General features: G+C 46.2%; 1 protein-coding gene across 2 annotated transcripts; it reads right to left on the reverse strand.

Moving 5' to 3' along the window:
• Nucleotides 1-658: 658 nt before the first annotated feature.
• On the reverse strand, nucleotides 659-16,120 carry LOC113023453 (NACHT, LRR and PYD domains-containing protein 3-like). Of its 2 annotated transcripts, XM_026169453.1 has the most exons (8): nucleotides 16,051-16,120; nucleotides 13,005-13,290; nucleotides 12,848-12,904; nucleotides 8,352-10,200; nucleotides 5,773-5,946; nucleotides 3,225-3,398; nucleotides 2,993-3,039; nucleotides 659-1,422 (listed from the first exon to the last, which is right to left on the reverse strand). In XM_026169453.1, exons 2-8 carry the CDS (start codon nucleotides 13,276-13,278, stop codon nucleotides 848-850), a joined length of 3,150 nt encoding a protein of 1,049 aa, XP_026025238.1. In that variant the 5' UTR covers nucleotides 13,279-13,290; nucleotides 16,051-16,120; the 3' UTR covers nucleotides 659-847. The 2 variants fall into 2 exon arrangements, with proteins under 2 accessions (XP_026025238.1, XP_026025239.1); XM_026169454.1 differs by lacking the exon at nucleotides 5,773-5,946.
• Nucleotides 16,121-21,511: the final 5,391 nt, after the last annotated feature.

The raw sequence follows: 21,511 nt of genomic DNA on the forward strand, positions 1-21,511 counted from the left end.
TATGTTGTTCCTAGAGTATTTAAAAGTAGAATGGGAGGCAGAGCCTTCAGTTTTCAGGCCCCTCTTCTGTGGAACCAGCTTCCAGTTTCAAGATTAGGCTTCAAACTGCAATAGCCCTATCATTGGTTATTGTTAATCTCTGGCTCTCTTCCACAGCATGTCTTTGTCCTGTCTTCCTTCCCTCACCGCAACTGGTCGTAGCAGGTGGTCGTCAAACCTGGTTCTGCTGGAGGATTCTCACTGTTAAGAGGAAAATTTTCTTTCCCACTGTTTCCAAAGTGCTTACTCATATGATAGTTGGGTTTTTCTCTGTATGTATTATTGAAGGGTCTACCTTACAATATAAAACACCTTGAGGCAACTCGTTTGATTTGGTGCTATATAAATAAAATTGAAATAAACTGAACAAAATGTTGTAGAGAAGAAAACATTGGAGCAATGATCATTTTATTGCTGAATCACACAGGAAATGAAATTTATTGTCAACAAATTCTGTCACTGGTTGTAAAATGAATGGAAACAGATAAATATGATACAAAGCATTTGCATTATGGTAATATAGACCTATGCAAAGGACATAAGCTAGAGAACAGATTACTTTGTAAAACTCACTTCAAGCTTCCTGCCTCCATACAACCATCTTTAGTACAACTAACATTGTAGAAATTATTCCTTTTCCATTTGTTAATAATGGTCAGTCTAAAGTGTTACTCACAGTCAATGTGTGGAATCTTCTGGTCTAAAGTAAAATTATTGGTGAGGTTTGGAAAAAGATTTTTTAAAGGATTTTTTAATGTAAAGTATTTGCCTGAATAAATCTGTGTCATTGTTTCTGCAAGTCTTCGTCCTAAAGTGAACACAGAGACACAGAGGAAGATCTAAATAGCCTAAATCCAGGATAAAGAGTCTCAGTGAATGTGGTGCTGAAGGTGTGGAGATGGATCAAGGAGTTTGAGGAGACTCTGTAGAAGGACAGAGTCCCAGCAGGACAGTCTACATACACTGCTACTCTGTTTGAGGTGGAGGAGGTGGATGAGGTGGAGGAGGCGGAAGAGGAGACGAAGGAGGAGGAAGAGGTAGAGAGGTCTGTTCTAGTGTTATTGTGCCAAGCAAAGTAACCATCTTCAGAGCATCTCAGACTCCACGACTGATTATTCCATCCAAACCAGCAGCCTTTGCTGGCTCCTGTCCTTCTGATTCCTCTGTAACTCACTGCTATGTAAACCCAACCTTCCCACTCAACCTCCCAGTAACAGCGACCAGTCAGCCCATTTCTACACAGAATCTGTTTCCAGTCATCAAACCTCTCTGGGTGATCAGGATATGGCTGCTCATCATCCACAAATGCCACTTTAGTGTTGTTGTCGAACAAGATGAGGTTTCTGTTTGCTGTGTTTGGGTCCAGTGTGAGTTCACAGGAATCTAAGAGAGAGAAGAATCCTTTATTATTTGACACGGTGCAATCAGTGCTCCATCTATAAAACCACAATTTTACCTGATATAAATTTGGCAACAATAAAGTTTGGCTATTTGCTTTTGTCCAGTACTCTGTAGAAATACTGACTTGATCACTTCTACATTCATATATTTCTTGATGCATGTTCAATCATCCAGGTACGTAAATCCCAAAAAGTTGATTCTGTTCATCTGGACGTTTTCAGTGGGAGAAACTTTCGTCATCATCCAGGTGATTTCTTCAGTGTCAGCTGGCTGCAGGTTTCCCCAATCATATAAACAGTACATTTACTGAAACTATCAACAACCACTGATCAATGTCCATGAGAGTTGGGGGATGGCTGCAATCACAGCATTGTAAGATGGTGAAAGACAAGGGAAAGACCATCTCTGAATCGAGGAGGGGGCCTAAGGATACATCTTTTACCATCATACAATGCTGTGATTGCAGTCTTTGATCAATGGTCATGACAATCATCGAGCTAGTGGGTAACAGACGTCTCCGAAAACGTCGGAGCGCTTTTGAAAATATGCGGTGTCCTGATAAACTGAGCAGATATTTGAGGTTTACACAGCTACATTCTCGCCTGAAAATATGTTAAACGTTTATTATGTGACCCAGAAAGAATAATAAGAGTAATATTAAAACTAACTAGCTGCCGCCATTGTTGGAAACTAAGCTGGGCCGCGCTATGAATTCTGGGACACAGCTTCTTCTTCTTCGGGGTTTAACGGCAGCTGGCATCCTTGTACATGCAGTGCTGCCATCTTCTGTTTCAGTCCGTTATTACACTCTTAAATCCTGCTACTTATTCCTGCGTCTTTTGGGATCTTACAAAGCTTCAAACGATGCGTCGACTATTAATGATTTGGATAGTCGACGTAATCGTGACTAGTCGACTAATCGTGGCAGCCCTACTGCACATAAGATAACAAATAATAATAGGGTAAAACAGACAATATAAAACAGGCAGAAATTCAACCAAAAACAGTTTTGAAAAGGTGAGTTTTGAGTTGTTTTAAAAACAGCTACTGAGTCCACAGTTCTTGATGTATGAGGGAGAGAGTTCCACAGTCTCGGGGCCACAGTGGCAAAAGCTCTGTCACCCTAAGTTCTCATCTTAGTCTGTTTTATAGCAAGTAAGCCCTGATCAGATGACCTCCGGGACCTGCTGGGGACATCGGGCTGTAGCAGATCGGAGATGTAGGCTGGTGCCAGTCCATGCAAGGCTCTAAATGTCAAGACCAGGATCTTAAAATGTACTCTAAATTCAACAGGAAGCCAGTGTAGCTGAAATAGCAATGGTGTCACATGTGAAGCCGGACTGAAACTTATCACAAATGTTATGTTTGTCCAGAGCCGCTATAAGTTGCTTAGCCGCAACCTTTTCTAGAAGCTTAGCAATTAACGGTAATTTAGAGATAGGTCTGTAGCTGCTGGAAACAGAGGCGTCTAGCTGAGGGTTTTTTAAAGTGGGAGAATAGCAGCATTTTTAAAATAAACCGGAACTATACCAGATGCAGTAAACACACTCACACTTTCTCAGGCCAGGTTTTAGTCTCTGCTGCCCACCATGTTCCAGCCTTGGAGAGGAAGAAAAAGGAAGAAAAAAATTCTTTCCACTTACACGTCTGCCATTATTAACAGAAGGAAATGTACATCTAGATTTTTTTAGTTTGCGTTGCAACTAGAACATACTCTGAAACACTTCCCCTGTTTGTCAATACGCCACAGAAACTGTTTCTGTGCTCATGTCTTCTCTTCATACCTGAGAGTGTCTAGTCTCCAGTCTGAGTCCTCCACTCCAGCGGAGAACAGCTTTACTGATGAGTCGTCCAGAACATTGTAGCTCAGGTCCAGTTCTCGCAAATGGAAGTGGTTGGATTTTAGAGCTGAAGCTAAATAAGTACAGCCTTCCTCTGTGACGATACAGCCGGACAGCCTGGGTCAAATAGCACATAGAACGATAGACAACAAATAGCCAAAACACTTAAAAATGACTTGCTTTTGTCTGCCATTGTTTTACACTGTTTTATGCTGTATGCTGAAATTAGCTCATTGCTAACATTTTTAATATATCAAATTACCATTTATTATTGAGACTGATATTGATTTAATCGAAAACACATGTTAGGGCATGTTAGCAAACACAAGTAAATTTCTGCAATGGCTTGCCACATCAATCCCTATACAACCGTTGCAAGAGCTTGGTTCGCATTGCTGGCAATAAGTCGGACTCGTTCCCGATGGGTGATGGGCTCCGCCAGGGCTGCCCTTTGTCTCCGGTTCTGTTCATAATTTTTATGGACAGGATTTCTAGGCGCAGCCAAGTGGCGGAGGGCTTTCGCTTTGGTGGCCTCAGAATCTCATCTCTGATTTTTGCAGATGATGTGGTTCTGTTGGCTTCATCGGGTGAGGGCCTCCAGCTCGCACTGGAACGGTTCGCAGCCGAGTGTGAAGCAGCGGGAATGAGGATCAGCACCTCCAAATCTGAGGCCATGGTTCTCAGCCGGAAAAGGGTGGAGTGCCCACTCCGGGTCGGGGATGAGTTCCTGCCCCAAGTGGAGGAGTTCAAGTATCTCGGGGTCTTGTTCGCGAGTGATGGGAGAAGGGAGCCGGAGATCGACAGACGGATTGGGGCTGCAGCTGCAGTAATGCGGATGCTGCACCGGTCCGTCGTGGTGAAGAGGGAGCTGAGTGTAAAAGCGAAGCTCTCAGTTTACCGGTCGATCTACGTCCCTACCCTCACCTATGGCCACGAGCTGTGGGTAGTGACCGAAAGAACGAGATCGCGGATACAAGCGGCAGAAATGAGCTTCCTCCGAAGGGTGGCTGGCCTCTCCCTTAGAGATAGGGTGAGAAGTTCGGCCATCCGGGAGGGGCTCAGAGTAGAGCAGCTGCTGCTCCACATCGAAAGGAGCCAGCTGAGGTGGTTCGGGCATCTGACAAGGATGCCCCCTGGGCGCCTCCTGGGTGAGGTGTTCCGGGCATGTCCCACCGGGAGGAGGCCCCGGGGCAGACCCAGGACACGCTGGAGAGATTATATCTCTCAGCTGGCCTGGGAACGCCTTGGTATTCCCCCGGATAAGCTGGAGGAGGTGGCTGGGGAGAGGGAGGTCTGGGCCTCTCTGCTTAGGCTGCTGCCCCCGCGACCCGGCCTCGGATAAAGCGGATGAAGATGGATGGATGGATGGCTTGCCACATCGAGCAAAACAGCAAGGAAAAGGGTGCTCAACCAAAGCCAGAGAGAAGTGTAGTATGCTAGTATTACTTTAGTATGCTTTTATGTGGACTTGTTTACTTAAAAAACAAACAACAACAAAAAAAAACAAAGAAAAAACCAGTCTGTAATAATGAGGTGCTCAACTGAATCAAAATTCTTGTTATTTTAAGATACAGTCTTACATCATATAAGAATTATCATTAAAGAGACATTAATTGCTATTAGTGTAGGGTATTTACTAGGGCTGCACGATTAATCGTTAGAAAATCGCGATCTCATTTCCAAATGACAACGATTAAAAAAAAAAAAAAAGACGACGACGGTTGTACCGCATTTTGATCCGGGACGTAATCTGCATGAAAACAAGCGCTCACTCTTCCTGCTCAACAAATGACAAGGGCGGAGCCTTATACCACGTGATACAGAAGCTGTGCCGTGTGATGCTAAAATTAGCAGGAAAAAACAACAGAGAGCACGTCAGGGATGACGAGAAAGTGACAGGAGAAAATCCGTCCCGGTCAACCACCCAAACATCAATAACGGGAACCTTATACAGCACCTCCCCTGTCGACCTCCCGCAGGCACAAAGAAATTACGGAGGCTATCACTTATCACCTGAACAAAGATATGGCTCCATCAACACTGTGCAAAACGAGGGATTTAGGAAAATGATCAACACCCTAGACAAACGCTACACAGTGCCGACCCGCAACTACTTTTCTATCGTTGCACTACCTGCTCTATACACGCAGCGTCGAGCAACGGTGGAGATGGAATTTCAAGCAGTACAACATTTTACGGCAACAACAAAACGTGAGACATTTGTTATTTTTATGTTTATTTATTGTTTTTATGTTCAGTCTCAACTGTTACGAAGTTGATGTGCAGTTAATAAGTGCAATAAATATTTATACTGGAAAAGAAAATCGTGAGGGAATCGTGATCTGAATTCTAAGCCAAAAAATCGTGATTCTCATTTTATGCAAAATCGTGCAGCCCTAGTATTTACCTTTTAGTTTAAAGAATGGTCAAGTGTTTTTATTATAGAAATAAAATTGAATTAACTGTATGTAAAGCAACATTTAATACAGACCTGAGAATTTCCAGTCTACACTGTAGACTTGCCAGTCCGGCAGAAAGGAGTTTAACTCCTGAATCTTCTAGGTCATTGTTACTCAGGTCCAACTCTCTCAGATTAGATGACGGTGAGCTGACAACTGAGGACAGAGCTTCACAGCTTCTTTTTGACAGATTACAGCCACTCAACCTGGAGGAGAGTTAGTGATAAATTGACCTGTACATCAAATACAATCAGATCCATATTGTCTGGAAAGAAGTTTTGTGGCCCAGTGATATCTGTTCCCTAATTTTTCCCAGCAGATAAAAGGTTAATTCCAAGTGTTAAACTTGTATTTGGCACCTATTCATTAGAAGTATCAATATTCAATATTTATGCTCTAAAATATAAAACTTTAGATTTAACTGTTGTACTTTATTTTTAGCATGACTGCATGCTGGTTTGTTGAACCATTTCATGATTGTTTAATTTCAATACAAAACTATAAACAAAGCCTTTGATGAATAGACTCCTAAATGAATTGCAGCCTGGCCGGGCTCAGCCCAAAGCAGGGGCATTGGCCCACCCTCTGTAGGCCCACCACCGACAGGAGGCACCAGAGGGGTTGGGTGAAATGTGTACTGGGCGGCAGCCAGGCATACTGATCCTCGGCTACCAAGGCTAGCGTTACCCCTCTGATGGTAAAGGAGCCTATGCTAGGTTGAGAGGTACCGGCAAGATATAGTTGGGCTCACCTCAAAACACAGCTTGAGCTCCAGAACCCGTCTCCTGGAGAGGGACTGGACGCTCTCTCAGTCTGGTGTTACCCTTGGTGAGAGGCGGTAGGCTGGGGTGGGTATCTCAGTATCCCCTCGACTTGCACCTGTATATTGGAGTTTTTCCCAGTGGACGAGAGGATTTGTTATTCGTCTGTACTTATTCACCAAAAGACAGTTTTGAGTACCCAGCCTTCTTGGAGTGGGTGGGGTGCTTGAGGGTGCTCTACCTGGGGACTTTGTCATCTCATTAGGAAATTTCCCCACTCATATGGGCAACAACAGTGAGACCGAATGGTGCTGTGTTATTGGACTGCGTAAACCACAGTTTCGCAATAACACCATGTTTAAACCTAAGGGTGTCCAGAAGTACTCGTGGCACCAGGATACCATAGGCCACAGGTCAATGATCAATTTTGTAATTGTATCATCAGGTCTATGGCCATACGTTCTGGATCCTTGGGTAAAGAGAGGTGCTGAGCTCTGCTGAAGCACCTAAACATATAGTAAGGGTGCACTGGGAATGCCTAGAAGAGGCCCCTGTCCACAAGATCTTCAATTCCCACTTCTGGCAGAGATTTGGTAGCTTTCTGAGGGAGACTGGGGACATTGAGTCTTAATGGACCATGTTCAGCACCTCCATTGCTGAATCTGCTGCACTGAGCTGCGGTTGCAAGGTGATTAGTGCCTGTCAAGGTGGTGACCCCCAAACCTGATGGTGGACAAGGGATGGTAGTGAAGGGAACCCCGGCTGAAGGAGTCCTAACGAGCTTGATTAGCCTGTGGGAATTTGGAGGCAGTCAGTAGGTACCGAGAGGATAGGTACCGAGAACATGACTCTGGCACTGGCTGAAATAAAACCTCAGAGGAGATTTTATAAGCCATCGAAAAAGCCTTTTCGATTGCCTCGAAATTCTGTCAAGCCATCGGGGGGCTCAGGAGGGGACAGCGGTGCACTACCTGATCTGTGTATAATACAAGTGGAGTGCTGCTGACTTCGTCTAAGTGGGCGACTGTGGTTCAGGGGGTTGGGAAGCTCATCTTGTAACAGGAAGGTTGCCGGTTCAATCCCCAGTGGGAGAAGGCTTCCACTTGGGCAGCCTCAGAATCTCATCTCTGATAATGTGGTTCTGTTGGCTTCATCAAGTGGTGGCTTATGGCTTGCAAGTTTGAGCCCATGGTCCTCAGCAGGAAAAGGGTAGAGAGCCCATTACGGATCAGGGAAAAGTTACTGCCCCAAGTAGAGGAATTTAAGTATCTTGAGTCTTAATAAAGAATGAGCCGCAGATTGACAGACGGATTGGTGCTGCGGCTGCAGTGATGTAGACACTGTATTGGTCTACTGTGGTGAAGAGAGAGCTAAGAGTAAAAGCGAAGCTCTTGAATTACCGGTCAGGGTTCAGGGATCTGACAAGTATGCCTCCTGGGTGAGGTGTTCTAGGCATTTCCCACCAGCATGAGACCCCAGGGCAGGCCGAGGACATGCTGAAGAGATTATATCTCTCGGCTGGCCAGAGAATGCCTTTGTGCTCCCCTTGACAAGCTGGAGGAGGTGGTTGGGGAGAGGGAGGTCTGGGCTTGTCTGCTTAGGCTGTTGCCCCCTGCATCCCGGCCCTGGATAAGTGGAAAAATATGGTATATTCAAACTGAAATCCTAAAACAGGACACCAAGTGCCTCAAAGGTAAAATTCTTGGGTTTCTGCATCTGTACATGTTAAGCATGAGGTAAGCTAAATCTAACACTACCCAAAATGGTTTGGTAGTTACACCTACTGTAGGATCATAGAGTTTGGAGTTCCAATTATTTTTCAATATAATCTTTTGTATCTGTGCACCTACAGAACTTTTTTGGAGGCTTTCACCACTGGAAGTAACCTGAGAAGAGCTTCCTCTGAAGGAGAGTATTTCTTCAGGTCAAACACATCTAGATCTTCTTCTGATGATAGTAAGATGAAGCCCAGAGCTGACCACTGAGCTGGAGTGAGTATATCTGTGGACAGACGTCCAGAACTCAGATACTGTTGGATCTCCTCCACTAGAGAACAGTCCTTCAGTTCGTTCAAACAGTGGAACAGATTAATGCTCCTCTCTGCAGACACATTCTCACTGATTTTCTTCTTGATGTATTGGACTGTTTTCTGAGTGGTCTCTGAACTACTGTCTATTTTCATTAGCAGGTCCTGTAGTTTATCCTGATTGGTCTGCAGTGAAAGACCCAAGAGGAAGCGAAGGAATAAGTCCAGATGTCCGTTTGGACTCTGTAAGGCCCTGTCAATGGAAATCCTGTGGATCTTCTTTGAAGATGTTTTACTTAAAAGCAGTTGAAGATTGCGCATTGAGGGCTGTGGTAAAGGCATCACATTTATGTTACTGTTATTAAGCGACATCCTCACATAAAGAGCAGCCAGAAACTCCTGAACGCTCAAATGGACGAAGCTGAACATCTTGTCTTTCCCTTTCCTTCCTCGATCTTCTTTGAAGATCTCTGTGAACACTCCTGAGCACACCGAGGCTTCGCTGAAATCAATGCCGCTCTGTCTCAGATCCTTCTCATAGAAGATCAGGTTGCCCTTTTCCAGCTGCTCAAAGGCCAGTTTTGCTAATGACGTAATGTATTGAATGCTCTTTTCTGGGCCATACTTTTCTTTTGTCCGATCAATCTGAAACATCAGGAACTCTGCGTACATCTCAGTCAGAGTCTTGGGCAGCTCTCCTCCCTCTCTGGTTTTCAACACATCCTCCAGAACTGTTGCAGTGATCCAGCAGAAGACTGGGATGTGGCACATGATGTGGAGGCTTCGTGATGTCACGATATGGGAGATGAGTTTGTCAGCCTCCTCCTTACCTTTGAATCTCTTCCTGAAGTACTCCTCTTTCTGTGGGTCTGTGAACCCCCTGACCTCTGTTGTACTGCTGATAAACTCTCGAGGGATCTGATTGGCCGCTGCAGGCCGTGTGGTTACCCAGATGCGAGCAGAGCGTAGCAGTTTCCCATTGATGAGTTTTCTTAGCAGGACATCTGTTACTGTTGCCTTTGTTACATCGACAGAGCGAATGTCTTCAGAATGAAGGTCGAGATGAAGGCGGCTCTCATCCAGCCCATCAAACACAAACAGAAGTTTGAATTTACTCTTGTCATAGTTGGTGATTCCTGATGACTGAACATCTGTAAAGATGTAATTAAGAGCCTCCTGTGGGATGCCTACAGTTTCTGGGATGCATTCATGAATGAGCTCTGCCAAACTGAACTTTTCTCCCTTCAGAGGATTCAGCTGACGGAAGGTGAAGGGGAAAATCAGATGCACATCTTGATTGGATCTTTGTTCAGCCCAGTCCAAAACAAACTTGTGAACAAGGAAAGTTTTTCCAATTCCTGCGATTCCATTGGTCATCACTGTTTTGATGGGTCTGTATTTTCCAGAGGGATGTTTAAACATGTCTGTGGGTCTAATAGGTTTCTCTGGCTCTGCTGGCTTCCATGCCTTTTCAATCTGCCAAACCTCATGCTGTGTGTTGATATGTACATCATACCCAGCTGTGATGTACAGCTCTGTGTAGATATCTGCCAGACACTGTTTATCTTCTGCCCAACCTTCTTGTGCGCACATAAACTTGTCCTGGAAGTTTGATTGAAGCATCTGTTGGTAAGATGCGATGGGGTGAGGCTCTGGTACTGGAACCACCACATCTGTGTCAAATATGCAACATGGAAAGTGTAAGGTGTATATCCACCATTAAACAAATCTAGAAATTAAGTTATTTCAATCTTTCCTTGCACATAAAAAGTCTTCAATAATCAGGACCCATTATATCGCAAAGACCTTTCACTATTCCACTAGAGTACTTTGAGAAACAGGCTTACTTGTGGTTTCCAAAAGTACAATGGTGGCAGAGCTGCCAAGCCATTTTCCTACATAACTTGCTCCTACTTTGTGACAGCCTAATCTGAAAAGTAGAGAGGATAACACTGGAAGTAAATTCCAGATGTTCTACTTTGGTGTAGAAGGAAGAAAACTGGAATAGGTGTAATCTTGAAGGAAGAGTATGTGAATAGTTTTGTGGAGGTAAAGAGAGGATCATGAGTTTGAAGCTGGAAATGGAAGGGGCTGTGTTGATTGTCAGTTTGTATGCCTCACAGGTTGGAGTTTAGAGGAGAAAGAGGAAGTCTGGTGAAACCTGGATGAAGTGGTGGATTTCATCTAAATGTGAAAGAGATCCTGCAAGGTGGTGTTAGGGGAGGTTTGGATGGTGGATGACGGATATCAAGAAGAGAAAGTGAGTGAAGGAGAAGCAAAGATGAAATGCTGGATGTTAAATAAAAAAAGAGTTGCAGAGTTCAGGAAGGGGTTGAGACAGAGAGAGGTGGCAAAGGCTTATGGTGAGCTACATGTGAGGTTGGACACTAAGGATGGAGAAAAGGAGTTGTACCCAATGGTAAGAGACAGACCAGGATGGGAAGCGTGTGCAGCAGGTAAAGGTGATTAACCCTTTAAAGCCGGTCGGAGCGGACACGCTCCATTTTGCGTAACTATTTTTAAATCCCGTAGCTCTGCAACCACGTAAGCTAGCGCAATAATTTTTTTTGCATATGAAACCGGAGGAGTTGTACTTACATCTGATGCCATCAGTTTGTCCTCGGTCACAGTTTCCTTCCACATATAGCTTTGCAAAATTTCATAAAAAGCGCTTGCAGCAACAAAAACATAATATTCCAGAAACACGCTTTGCCGATCCGACCAGCTGTTTGTAACACTTCCTACGTTGGAATAGACGTCAGCGCAAACTATCGCATGTCCAGCATGACCTGCCCGAAACCGGAAGTGACGTCATTTTGCGGAAATGTAGTTTTTTACCATCGTGGCCTTATGAGCCTATACTGGTGTTTTTAAAAGTTATGTTTGACTTTATGACTTTCTGTGTCGTTTCTGGGATGCTTAAGACTCATATTGCACTGCTGGAAATAGTTTATTTTGATGCATATGCTGCTTTTTTGCAAATTTGCATTATAATATTTATTTTCGTTTTTCCTACAGTATATGAAAATTGGTGTATCTCAAAAATAAAATTATGAAGACAAAATAAATTTCCTTTGGTGGGAAACTAGTTTGTGCAACTTTTTTGTATTTACAGTTTTGAGGGATATGCCTCTTAAATTTCTCTAACTAGAAATATATGTTAAAAAAACAAAAACGATTTTCAATTTTTTTGTAGTTTATTGCACTTTTTTGCAATTTATGTAATTACTATGCACTTAATGCAGACATATTATTACAATTTGGGCTATAATGGTTGTATTGATGTATAGCAACTTGAAATGCTCCAAAAAATGGCTCCACAGCATGTAAAAATATACTATAAGCTCTGGCGGACTTGGTTCTATGGTAGGTCTTAAAGGGTTAAGGATGGAAATGTACCTATGAGTAATACGACTGTGCAGGAAATATGGAAGGAGAACACTGGCAAATTTGTTAATAAAGAAAATGATAGACAAAGGAGGATGGATGGAGGGCAGTTAGTAAGCAGGATTAGTAAAGAAGACGAGTGGAGGTATGGAAATGTCTAGAAGAAAGGGCAGTGGACCTGTTAGCCACAGAGTTTAAAGCAGTCTTGCCTGAAGAGTGGAGAAGAAATGTGACAAAGAGCTCTACAGATGTGACGTTTGCTCTGAGAGCGTTGATGGAAAAGTTTAGACAAGCTCAGAAGGAGCTTCACTTTCTTTGTGGATCAGAGAAAGCAGGTGATTGGCTGCTGAGAAAGGAGCTGTGGTTCTGCACGAGGAAGTCAGGAGGGTCAGAGAAGTGTGTGGAGGTGGTGCAGGACATGTGAGGACAGAGGTGAGGTGTGTGGTAAGATTAACAGGTGGGTTCAAGGTGGGGGTGGGATTACATCAGGGATCAGCTCTCAGCTCCTTGTTTGCAGGTGGAGTAGAGCGTGGAGAGGTGGAGGTATGATCTGGAGAGCAGGGGGATGAAAATCAGTAGAAGTAATACAGGCATGTGTGGATGAGGGGGAGACTGGTGCAGAGGTCAACATGAAGGAGCAGAGGTAGTGAAGGTGGATGAGTTTAAGTACTTTGGGTCAACCACCCAAAGCAACAGAGTGCACAAGAGAGGTGAAGAGGACAGTCCAGGCAGGGTGGAGTGGGCGGAGACAGAAGTCAGGGGTGATTTATGACAGAAGCTAAAGAGTACACAATAAATACTAATTCTATGAGACGAAGATAAGAAAACAAGCTTCTTATGAAAAATGATTAATGTATGTTAGTCTATTTTGTTATTCGTCATAATGACAAACTCTACAAACCAGTAAAATAAAATAAAATCATGGCTACTTGCCTTCAGTCTGAGGAAATCCTCTCTTCTGTGAAGTCTCCCCACAGTTGCTGACGTTCGCTGACAGGCAGTGATTTTGAGTGTTAGACTGATTTAACCTGCACTCTGTGAAACGTTTTCAGACTGCAGTGACGTCATGTTTGGTTTTCTTGTAACTTACCTTCTCGTCCTGAGCTGCTGGCACACAGACTCTGCAGCAGGTCATTCCTGCTTATCCTCTCTAAAATCTTCTTAGCCACCTCCACAGCTCCAGGAAGCCTGTAGGTTTGCACCATCAGGTCGACAGTGTCCCACCTGTTTGTTGTCTCCAATCGACTCTTTTTGATGGTTGGGAAGCTTTGAAGGACGTCAGCTTGATGTAGGAGCCACTTGAATTTGTTAAACTCTTCATCTCCCAAATCCTCCAGAGTACTTAACAGGTCCTCTGACGTCATCCCTGATCCCTGCTAAAGGAGGAGAATATTCTCAGCAGGTATTTAACATATTTGTTGCTGGTTGAGAATAAACACGACGTCTCTGCCGTTGGTGTTCGAATAAACATTTTGAGTTTTAATTTTGGTGGTGTGGACTCATGGTTCTGTCTTTTGGATTTCACAGATGATTTTAGTTCGTGCTCATTATTACTTAGATTTCCTAGTTCTTGGTTTCTGAAGTTCACTTTTGCTTAAAATAATATGCAATAAAACAGTTTATTTTATGTGTCTATAACGTATTCATCGGGTTTGCTTATACAGCCTTGAAATCCCTTCACAACTATGCACATGCACATGGGAGCGTGGAGTATTTGCCCTGAAGCGACAGGCACTTCAATCCCTGTCCTGCCACAGTGAGAGCTTGGCTTGCTCTGCTGGCAGTGAGTCGGTTCAGTTTTACTTATAATGCACCAAATTACAACAGCCTCAGTGTTTGCAATGTGAAGTTTGTCACACATTGTGTCTTCTGGCTAAAGGTAAAGCTGTTAAGTTTAACAGGGATGAGAGCCAACTGGCAACCTGTCCAGGGTGTACCCAGCCTCTCACCCTAAGACAGCTGGGATAGGCTCCAGACCCCCACAACCCTGAAAAGGATAAGCAGATGATGGATGGATGGATGGATGGATGGATACTCAGATATTGACATACTTTCGCACGCTCTGTCAGCAAAAGCTGAAAATAAAAACTATAATGCAAAGTAGTCAATGTATAGCTTGTATTTACTGTCCCCTCTAAATAATTCAATGCACAGCCATTCATGCCTAAACTGCCATTTCCCTCCCTGGTGTCATGTGACTCGTTAGTGTTAAAAGTAGGGATGGGTACCGGTGTCCGGTGCCATGATGGCACTGGTTCTGACATAAACGGTAGTAACCAGACCGAAAAGCAGCGCACATTTCGGTGCTTTATTTCGGTGCTTTTTTTCCTGAGCTGTGATACACTTTAGATTCTAGCCAATCATTTTACATTTCCGAGGATAGTAGGCGGGTCCAGGTACGCATGTTCCTTTAGAGCAGAGCTACAGATTAAAAATGCCCAAGGCGAAGCGGTCAAAAGTCTGACTGTACTTCACAGCAAAAGATGCAAACTCAGCAGCAACAAGTGCTTTAAGCTGATACTGTAAAGTGTGTGTGTTAGTCCCCATAGGGAAATAGTTCCTCTGCATTTAACCCATCCACCCAGTGAAGCAGTGGGCAGCCACCAGTGCAGCGCCCGGGGAGCAGCGTGTAGGGACGGTACCTTGCTCAGGGGTACCTCAGGGTAGCCGTTCAGTGGAGTCGAACCCCCGACCTTCCGATCATGGGGCCACCACTCTACCTACTGAGCTATCCCTGCCCATACTGTGATACTGTCAAAGGAGGTAACACCTCGAATCCGATGAAACACCTGGCGACGCATAGCGTTTTTTTTAAAAGCCCAGAAATGCGCCGTATTTGATAGCTTGCTGCGAGACCTCACACCGAGCGCATCTACTGCGGGTGTGGTGCCTGTTATCGGACCCGGAGTTAGCAACATCCCCCAAAAACCCCGAAGAGGAGAGTCCTGGCCCCTAGCCCTGCCAGTGTAGCAGGAATGATGAGGATGATGATGCAGCAGCAGCCGTTCTTCTCTGCGTGAGTAGCTTCATGTTGTTCGTGTGTAATTTACGTTGAGTAGGCTAACCACGTTATTACATTAATGCATGTAAGGTGAACTAGCAAACATCATCATAGCTACATGCGGCTGTCTTCTTGTTTGATGGCAGATACTCCCTTCACCCTGGCCAAAAAGGCTAAAATGCCCAAAGAAAAAGTGGGAAACAGCTAAACATGAGAGGTTTTTGGACAAAGTTTGTTTTTTCCATTGTTTAAGCACTGCTTCCAGCCAAGATACCATATATGCCCCATAGCTGCAGAAAAGGCTAACATTGTTATCTTTTTGCAAAAAACAGCTGAACATGAGAAGTTTTTGGACCAATTTTGTGTTCTCCATTCTTTACGTACCGGTTTGAGCACCGTTTAAGCACCTACACGTTTCAAAAGTACCGGTTTGGCACCGGTATCGGTTAAAACCTAAACGATACCCATCCCTAGTTAAAAGGTCTCAGGTGCAAATGTGGAACAAGTGTGTTGAATTTGGTGTTATTGCTCTCTCATACTGGTCACTGGAAGTTTAACATGGCACATCATGGCAAAGAACACGTTGAGGATTTGAAAAAAAGAACTGATACTCTACATAAAGATGGCCGAGGCTATAAGAATGATGCCAACACGCTGAAACCAAGCTGCAGCATGATGGCCACACAGCAGTTTAACAGGACCTCGCCGTGGTCGACCAGAGAAGTTGACTGAACGTGCTCAGCATCATATCTGGAGGTTGCCTTTTTTCTTAGGTGTTCAGGTTTTTCAACCGCATTGCTTAACCCCGCTGTTTTACATGTTCACTTATTTTTTTTAAGTGCTGTCCATACAGAAAACATTGATTTGTAAACGATTAACTAACAACCTTGTAAACACAAAGTTCTTTATTTGGAGCACATTTCTACAAGAAAGATAAGTTCCTGAAAAAGTGCTTGAAGTGCTTTGGTACTCTTTGGCAATATTGTAGACAATGTTAAACTTCATCATCACATCGGCTCCTCTGATGACCTGCTTGCCGCTGAAAGGCAGCGGGCAGAGGGGACACTTGGGCAGTGCATTTATCGCAGCATGAAAAGATATAATATATTTACAGAAATGTGTGGGGTGTACTCACTTTTGTGAGATCCTGTATATATAATTGCACGGATCAGTGACTCCTAAACTAGGCGAGTGGCTCCAGCAGATCCCGGGAACAACATCGGAGATCTCTGTCCAGAAGAGCGCAGTCCTGGGAACAGCCAAGATACTGCAGGACCCTCAAGCTCCCAGGCCTCTGGTAGAGGACCTGAGCTTCTAGGATAGCGACCGCTCATAGGGGCGAGAGGGCAATGTTTTATACATGTTTTTATACATATACAAAGTGCAAAACTGAGTAGTGCAATATACATATGTGCATATTACCTGTCTGTAATTATTTGGACCTGAGTGGAGTTGAACAGGGTGTGAATGAAGTGCAGACTCTGTTTTAATTCAAGGGGATAAAAAAGTATTTGAACTGTTTGCTAATTACAGCTATTTTTATACACAGTATAATAATATGTAAATGTGTAGTCTGTTCTGCTCCTATGATAAGCTCATCCTGGAGCTCTTTGGTAGTAAAGACGTTTTTTCTTCTTTGTCATCACAAATATGAGCTTATATGAATTCAGAACACAAACCATCCAAACCACAAAACCTTCCTTTTCCAGTTCTCCCAGTGACACCCATTGCTATGTATGTCCTGCTCATTGCACTGATTTTATCTCAGTGTCAGATTGGTTAGATAAAACTTTCAGTGTTGTTCTGTCAAACAAAAAGAAACGTCTTTTAGACTTACGTGGACTGAAGCTTTCGTTGATGCTCCTGCAGCTGAATCTTTCAGGGTTTATGAGTTGAGCAGCAGAAGTGCGAAACAAAGGGTGCAGAAGTGCGAATACCAAATCAGGAAATGTACACATACACATTTCCTCCTCCTGCAGCCAATGAGCATGAAATATGGTCATACCTCTGCTACATACAAAATTGCATGGCCGTTACTACTACCACTACTGCAACAAACAGAAGTCACAAACCTCAAAGAGAACCTGCGAACACAAAGACAGGAAAGGTAGAAAACTGGGTGAACTGAAATTATATACAAACACTGAGCACACAAATCTCACATGAACAAAAATGAGCTCATCAGCCTTTGTTTTCTCCTCGGTTTTGTCACATTCAGATCATCTATTTGCAACTCTTTCAACATTCATGAAATGTTGATTTGATGATTGGTTGTCCTGCTCTTCAGCTTCAACATTCAAGATTCAAGATGTTTATTTTCATATACACCGCAAAACACAAGTGGTTACGCAGAGCAATGAAACTCTCACTTTGCCGGTTCCTCTCACACGACTAAATAAAAACTAACTAAAATAAAGAATAGACTTCACTCTGAGATAGAAAATAGTAAAGTAAAACAAGTGCATATGTAGCTTATGAGTGGGTGTAGTCAGAATATAAAGTGCAAGTAGTTACAACACTGTCACAGTGGGAATATATACAGAGTATGCAATATTAAAATGTTTATATTTATAAAGTTGTGTTATGTGTTACGGCCCTAGCAGGGCCTCCTCCTGAAGGTGCCTGTGTGGGCGTGTCCCACCACCTCTTCTGCCTGAGGTGCCGCCTTTCCCTTTTGTGCAGCTGACTCTCATCAGTAATTAAGGAGCTTTAAGCCCAGGGAAAGGTGAGCTCTGGGCCAGAGTGATCAACGAGTACCGCACCGAAGCGTGCAACGAGTGCAAGACCAATCACCCCAGCCAGAGACAACACGAGTGTCTGCGAGTCTTGGACGATGACTTTTACGCTGAACATTATTACAGCATCAGGAAAAGACTCCTCACACCTCGTTTCATTCCTTCCATTCAGCGTCTCCTGATCGCCCGCAACATGGAAGCGGACGACGTCAAGGTCGGCACCGTGGCGGATGGTATGGCCTGGATAGGTCATCATTTCCCTCTGTGGCTGCCACTCCCGTTTCAATTTTTCTCCTAGTTTCGGGCAGGCTCTATGATGTTCGTCCACAGGAGGCGCTGTACAGCACCGAGCGCCTGAAACACGGACAGTTTGTTGATATTTTTTCATGTAAACCTGTTCTTGACATATCTACTGAGATTCGTTTGTCTTGAAAGGCTGATTCAACCCCGTTGTTGACTTTTATTTTGCCTTCCAGATTGCCTCAGTTGTATCGTGAGTGTAATTTCAAATAAAATAAAATAAAACTCAGAAGCGTCTGTGTGTTGTATTCTTCTTCTTATTATTATTATTATCATCCATCCATCCATCCATCCATCCTCATCCGCTTTGTCCGGGGCCGGGTCGTGGGGGCAGCAGCCTAAGCAAAGAGGCCCAGACCTCCCTCTCCCCAGCCACCTCCTCCAGCTTATCCGGGGGAACACCAAGGCGTTCCCAGGCCAGCCGAGAGATATAATCTCTCCAGCGTGTCCAGGGTCTGCCCCGGGGCCTCCTCCCGGTGGGACATGCCTGGAACACCTCACCCAGGAGGGGCCCAGGGGGCATCCTTGTCAGATGCCTGAACCACTCAGCTGGCTCCTTTTGATGTGGAGCAGCAGCAGCTCTACTCTGAGCCCCTCCCGGATGGCCAAACTTCTCACCCTATCTCTAAGGGAGAGGCCAGCCACCCTTCGGAGGAAGCTCATTTCTGCCGCTTGTATCCGCGATCTCGTTCTTTCGGTCACTACCCACAGCTCGTGGCCATAGGTGAGGGTAGGGACGTAGATCGACCGGTAAACTGAGAGCTTCGCTTTTACACTCAGCTCCCTCTTCACCACGACGGACCGGTGCAGCATCCGCATTACTGCAGCTGCAGCCCCAATCCGTCTGTCGATCTCCGGCTCCCTTCTCCCATCACTCGCGAACAAGACCCCGAGATACTTGAACTCCTCCACTTGGGGCAGGAACTCATCCCCGACCCGGAGTGGGCACTCCACCCTTTTCCGGCTGAGAACCATGGCCTCAGATTTGGAGGTGCTGATCCTCATTCCCGTTGCTTCACACTCAGCTGTGAACCGTTCCAGTGCGAGCTGGAGGCCCTCACCCGATGAAGCCAACAGAACCACATCATCTGCAAAAATCAGAGATGAGATTCTGAGGCCACCAAAGCGAAAGCCCTCCGCCACTTGGCTGTGCCTAGAAATCCTGTCCATAAAAATTATGAGCAGAACCGGTGACAAAGGGCAGCCCTGGCGGAGCCCATCACCCACCGGGAACGAGTCCGACTTATTGCCGGCAATGCGAACCAAGCTCTTGCAACGGTTGTATAGGGATCGAATGGCCCGTAGCAATGGGCCAGACACCCCATACTCCCGCAACACCTCCCACAGGACACCCCGAGGGACACGGTCGAATGCCTTCTCCAAGTCCACAAAACACATGTAGACTGGTTGGGCAAACTCCCATGCACCCTCAAGTATCCTGGAGAGGATAAAGAGCTGGTCCAGTGTTCCGCGACCAGGACGAAAACCGCATTGTTCCTTCTGTATCTGAGGTTCGACTAACGGACGAACTCTCCTTTCCAGCACCCTGGCATAGACTTTCCCAGGGAGGCTGAGGAGTGTGATCCCCCTGTAGTTGGAACACACCCTCCGGTCCCCTTTCTTAAAGATGGGGACCACCACCCCGGTCTGCCAGTCCACAGGTACTGCCCCTGATCTCCACGCAACATTGCAGAGGCGTGTCAACCAGGACAGCCCTACAACGTCCAGAGCCTTCAGGAACTCGGGGCGGACCTCATCAACACCAGGGGCTCTGCCACCAAGGAGTTGTTTAACTGCCTCAGTGACCTCGCCCCCGGAAATTGGCGGGTCATTCCCCTCATCCCCAGACTCTGCTTCCTCCTCGGAAGACGTGTCAGTGGGATTAAGGAGGTCCTCGAAGTATTCCTTCCACCGCCTGACAATTTTCTCAGTCGACGTCAGCAGCGCTCCGCCAGCACTATACACAGTGCAGGTAGAGCACCGCTTTCCCCTCCTGAGACGTCTGACGGTTTGCCAGAATCTCTTCGAGGCAGTCCGAAAGTCTTTTTCCATGTCCTCTCCGAACTCCTCCCACACCCGAGTTTTTGCTTCAGCCACTGCCCGAGCCGCACTCCGCTTGGCCTGTCGATACCTGTCGGCTGCCTCCGGAGTCCCACAGGCTAACCAAGCCCGATAGGACTCCTTCTTCAGCCTAGTGGCTCCCTTCACCTCTGGTGTCCACCATTTGGTTCGGGGATTACCACCACGGCAGGCACCAACCACCTTGCGGCCGCATCTCAATGCAGCAGCTTCGGCAATGGAGACGCTGAACATGGTCCATTCGGACTCAATGTCCCCAGTCTCCCTCGGAATGCTGTTGAAGCTCTGCCGGAGGTGTGCGTTGAAGATCTCGCGGACTGGGGCCTCTGCTAGACGTTCCCAGCACACCCTCACTACGCGTTTAGGTGCACCAGGTCTGTCCAGCGTCTTCCCCCGCCACCTGATCCAACTCACCACCAGGTGGTGATCAGTTGACAGCTCAGCCCCTCTCTTTACCCGAGTGTCCAGAACATATGGTCGCAGGTCTGCTGATACAATTACAAAATCGATCATCGACCTACGGCCTAGAGCGTCCTGGTGCCACGTGCACTTATGGACACTCTTATGTTCGAACAGGGTGTTCGTTATGGCCAAACTGTGATTAGCACAGAAGTCCAATAACAAAGCACCGCTCGGGTTCAGATCAGGGAGGCCATTCCTCCCAATCACGCCCCTCCAGGTCTCGCTGTCGTTACCCACGTGAGCATTGAAGTCTCCCAGCAGGACAACAGAGTCTCCAGGTGGAGCACCCTCCAGCACCCCCCCCCCCCCCAGGGACTCTAAGAAGGCTGGGTACTCTGAACTGCCACTCGGCGCATAAGCGCAGATGACAGTCAGGACCCGTTCCCCGACCCTAAGGCGCAGGGAACAAACCCTCTCGTCCACCGGGAAAAACCCCAACGTACCGGCAGCAAGCCGAGGGGATATTAGAATACCCACCCCAGCCCACCGCCTCTCACCAGGGGCAACTCCAGACTGAGACAGAGTCCAGCCCCTCTCCAGGAGACTGGTTCCAGAGCCCAAGCCATGCTTAGAGGTGAGCCCGACTATATCTAGCCGGTACCTCTCAACCTCACGCACTAACTCAGGCTCCTTCCCCACCAGAGAGGTGACATTCCATGTCCCTATTGCCAGTCTTGGCAGCCGGGGGTCAGTCCGCCAGGGCCTCCGCTCCTGCCCGCCACCCGGCACACAATGCACCCGACCCCTATGGCGCCTCCTGCGGGTGGTGGGCCTGCGGGAGGATGGGCCCATGTCTCCTCTTCGGGCTGTGCCCGGCCGGGCCCCATGGACTAAGGCCCGGCCACCAGACGCTCGCCCTCGGGCACCCTCCCCGGGCCTGGCTCCAGGGCGGGGCCCCGGTAACCCTATCCCGGGCAGGGTAAACTGTTCCCTCGATATCCTTTTCATAAGGGTCTTCTGAATCGCTCTTTGTCTGGTCCCTCACCCAGGACCAATTTGCCATGGGAGACCCTACCAGGG

This window comes from Astatotilapia calliptera, chromosome 6 (assembly GCF_900246225.1).
Source record: "Astatotilapia calliptera chromosome 6, fAstCal1.2, whole genome shotgun sequence".
Taxonomy (NCBI): Eukaryota; Metazoa; Chordata; class Actinopteri; order Cichliformes; family Cichlidae; genus Astatotilapia; species Astatotilapia calliptera.

Excerpts from the sequence above, each read along its gene's own strand:
- LOC113023453 (XM_026169453.1), bottom strand. The coding sequence starts at position 13,278 with ATGACGTCAGAGGACCTGTTAAGTACTCTGGAGGATTTGGGAGATGAA. Across the intron at positions 12,905-13,004 it reads CAGCAGCTCAGGACGAGAAG|CGAACGTCAGCAACTGTGGG; the intron begins GTAAGTTACAAG and ends ACTGCCTGTCAG. Across the intron at positions 3,399-5,772 it reads TGTAGACTGGAAATTCTCAG|GCTGTCCGGCTGTATCGTCA; the intron begins GTCTGTATTAAA and ends TATTTGACCCAG.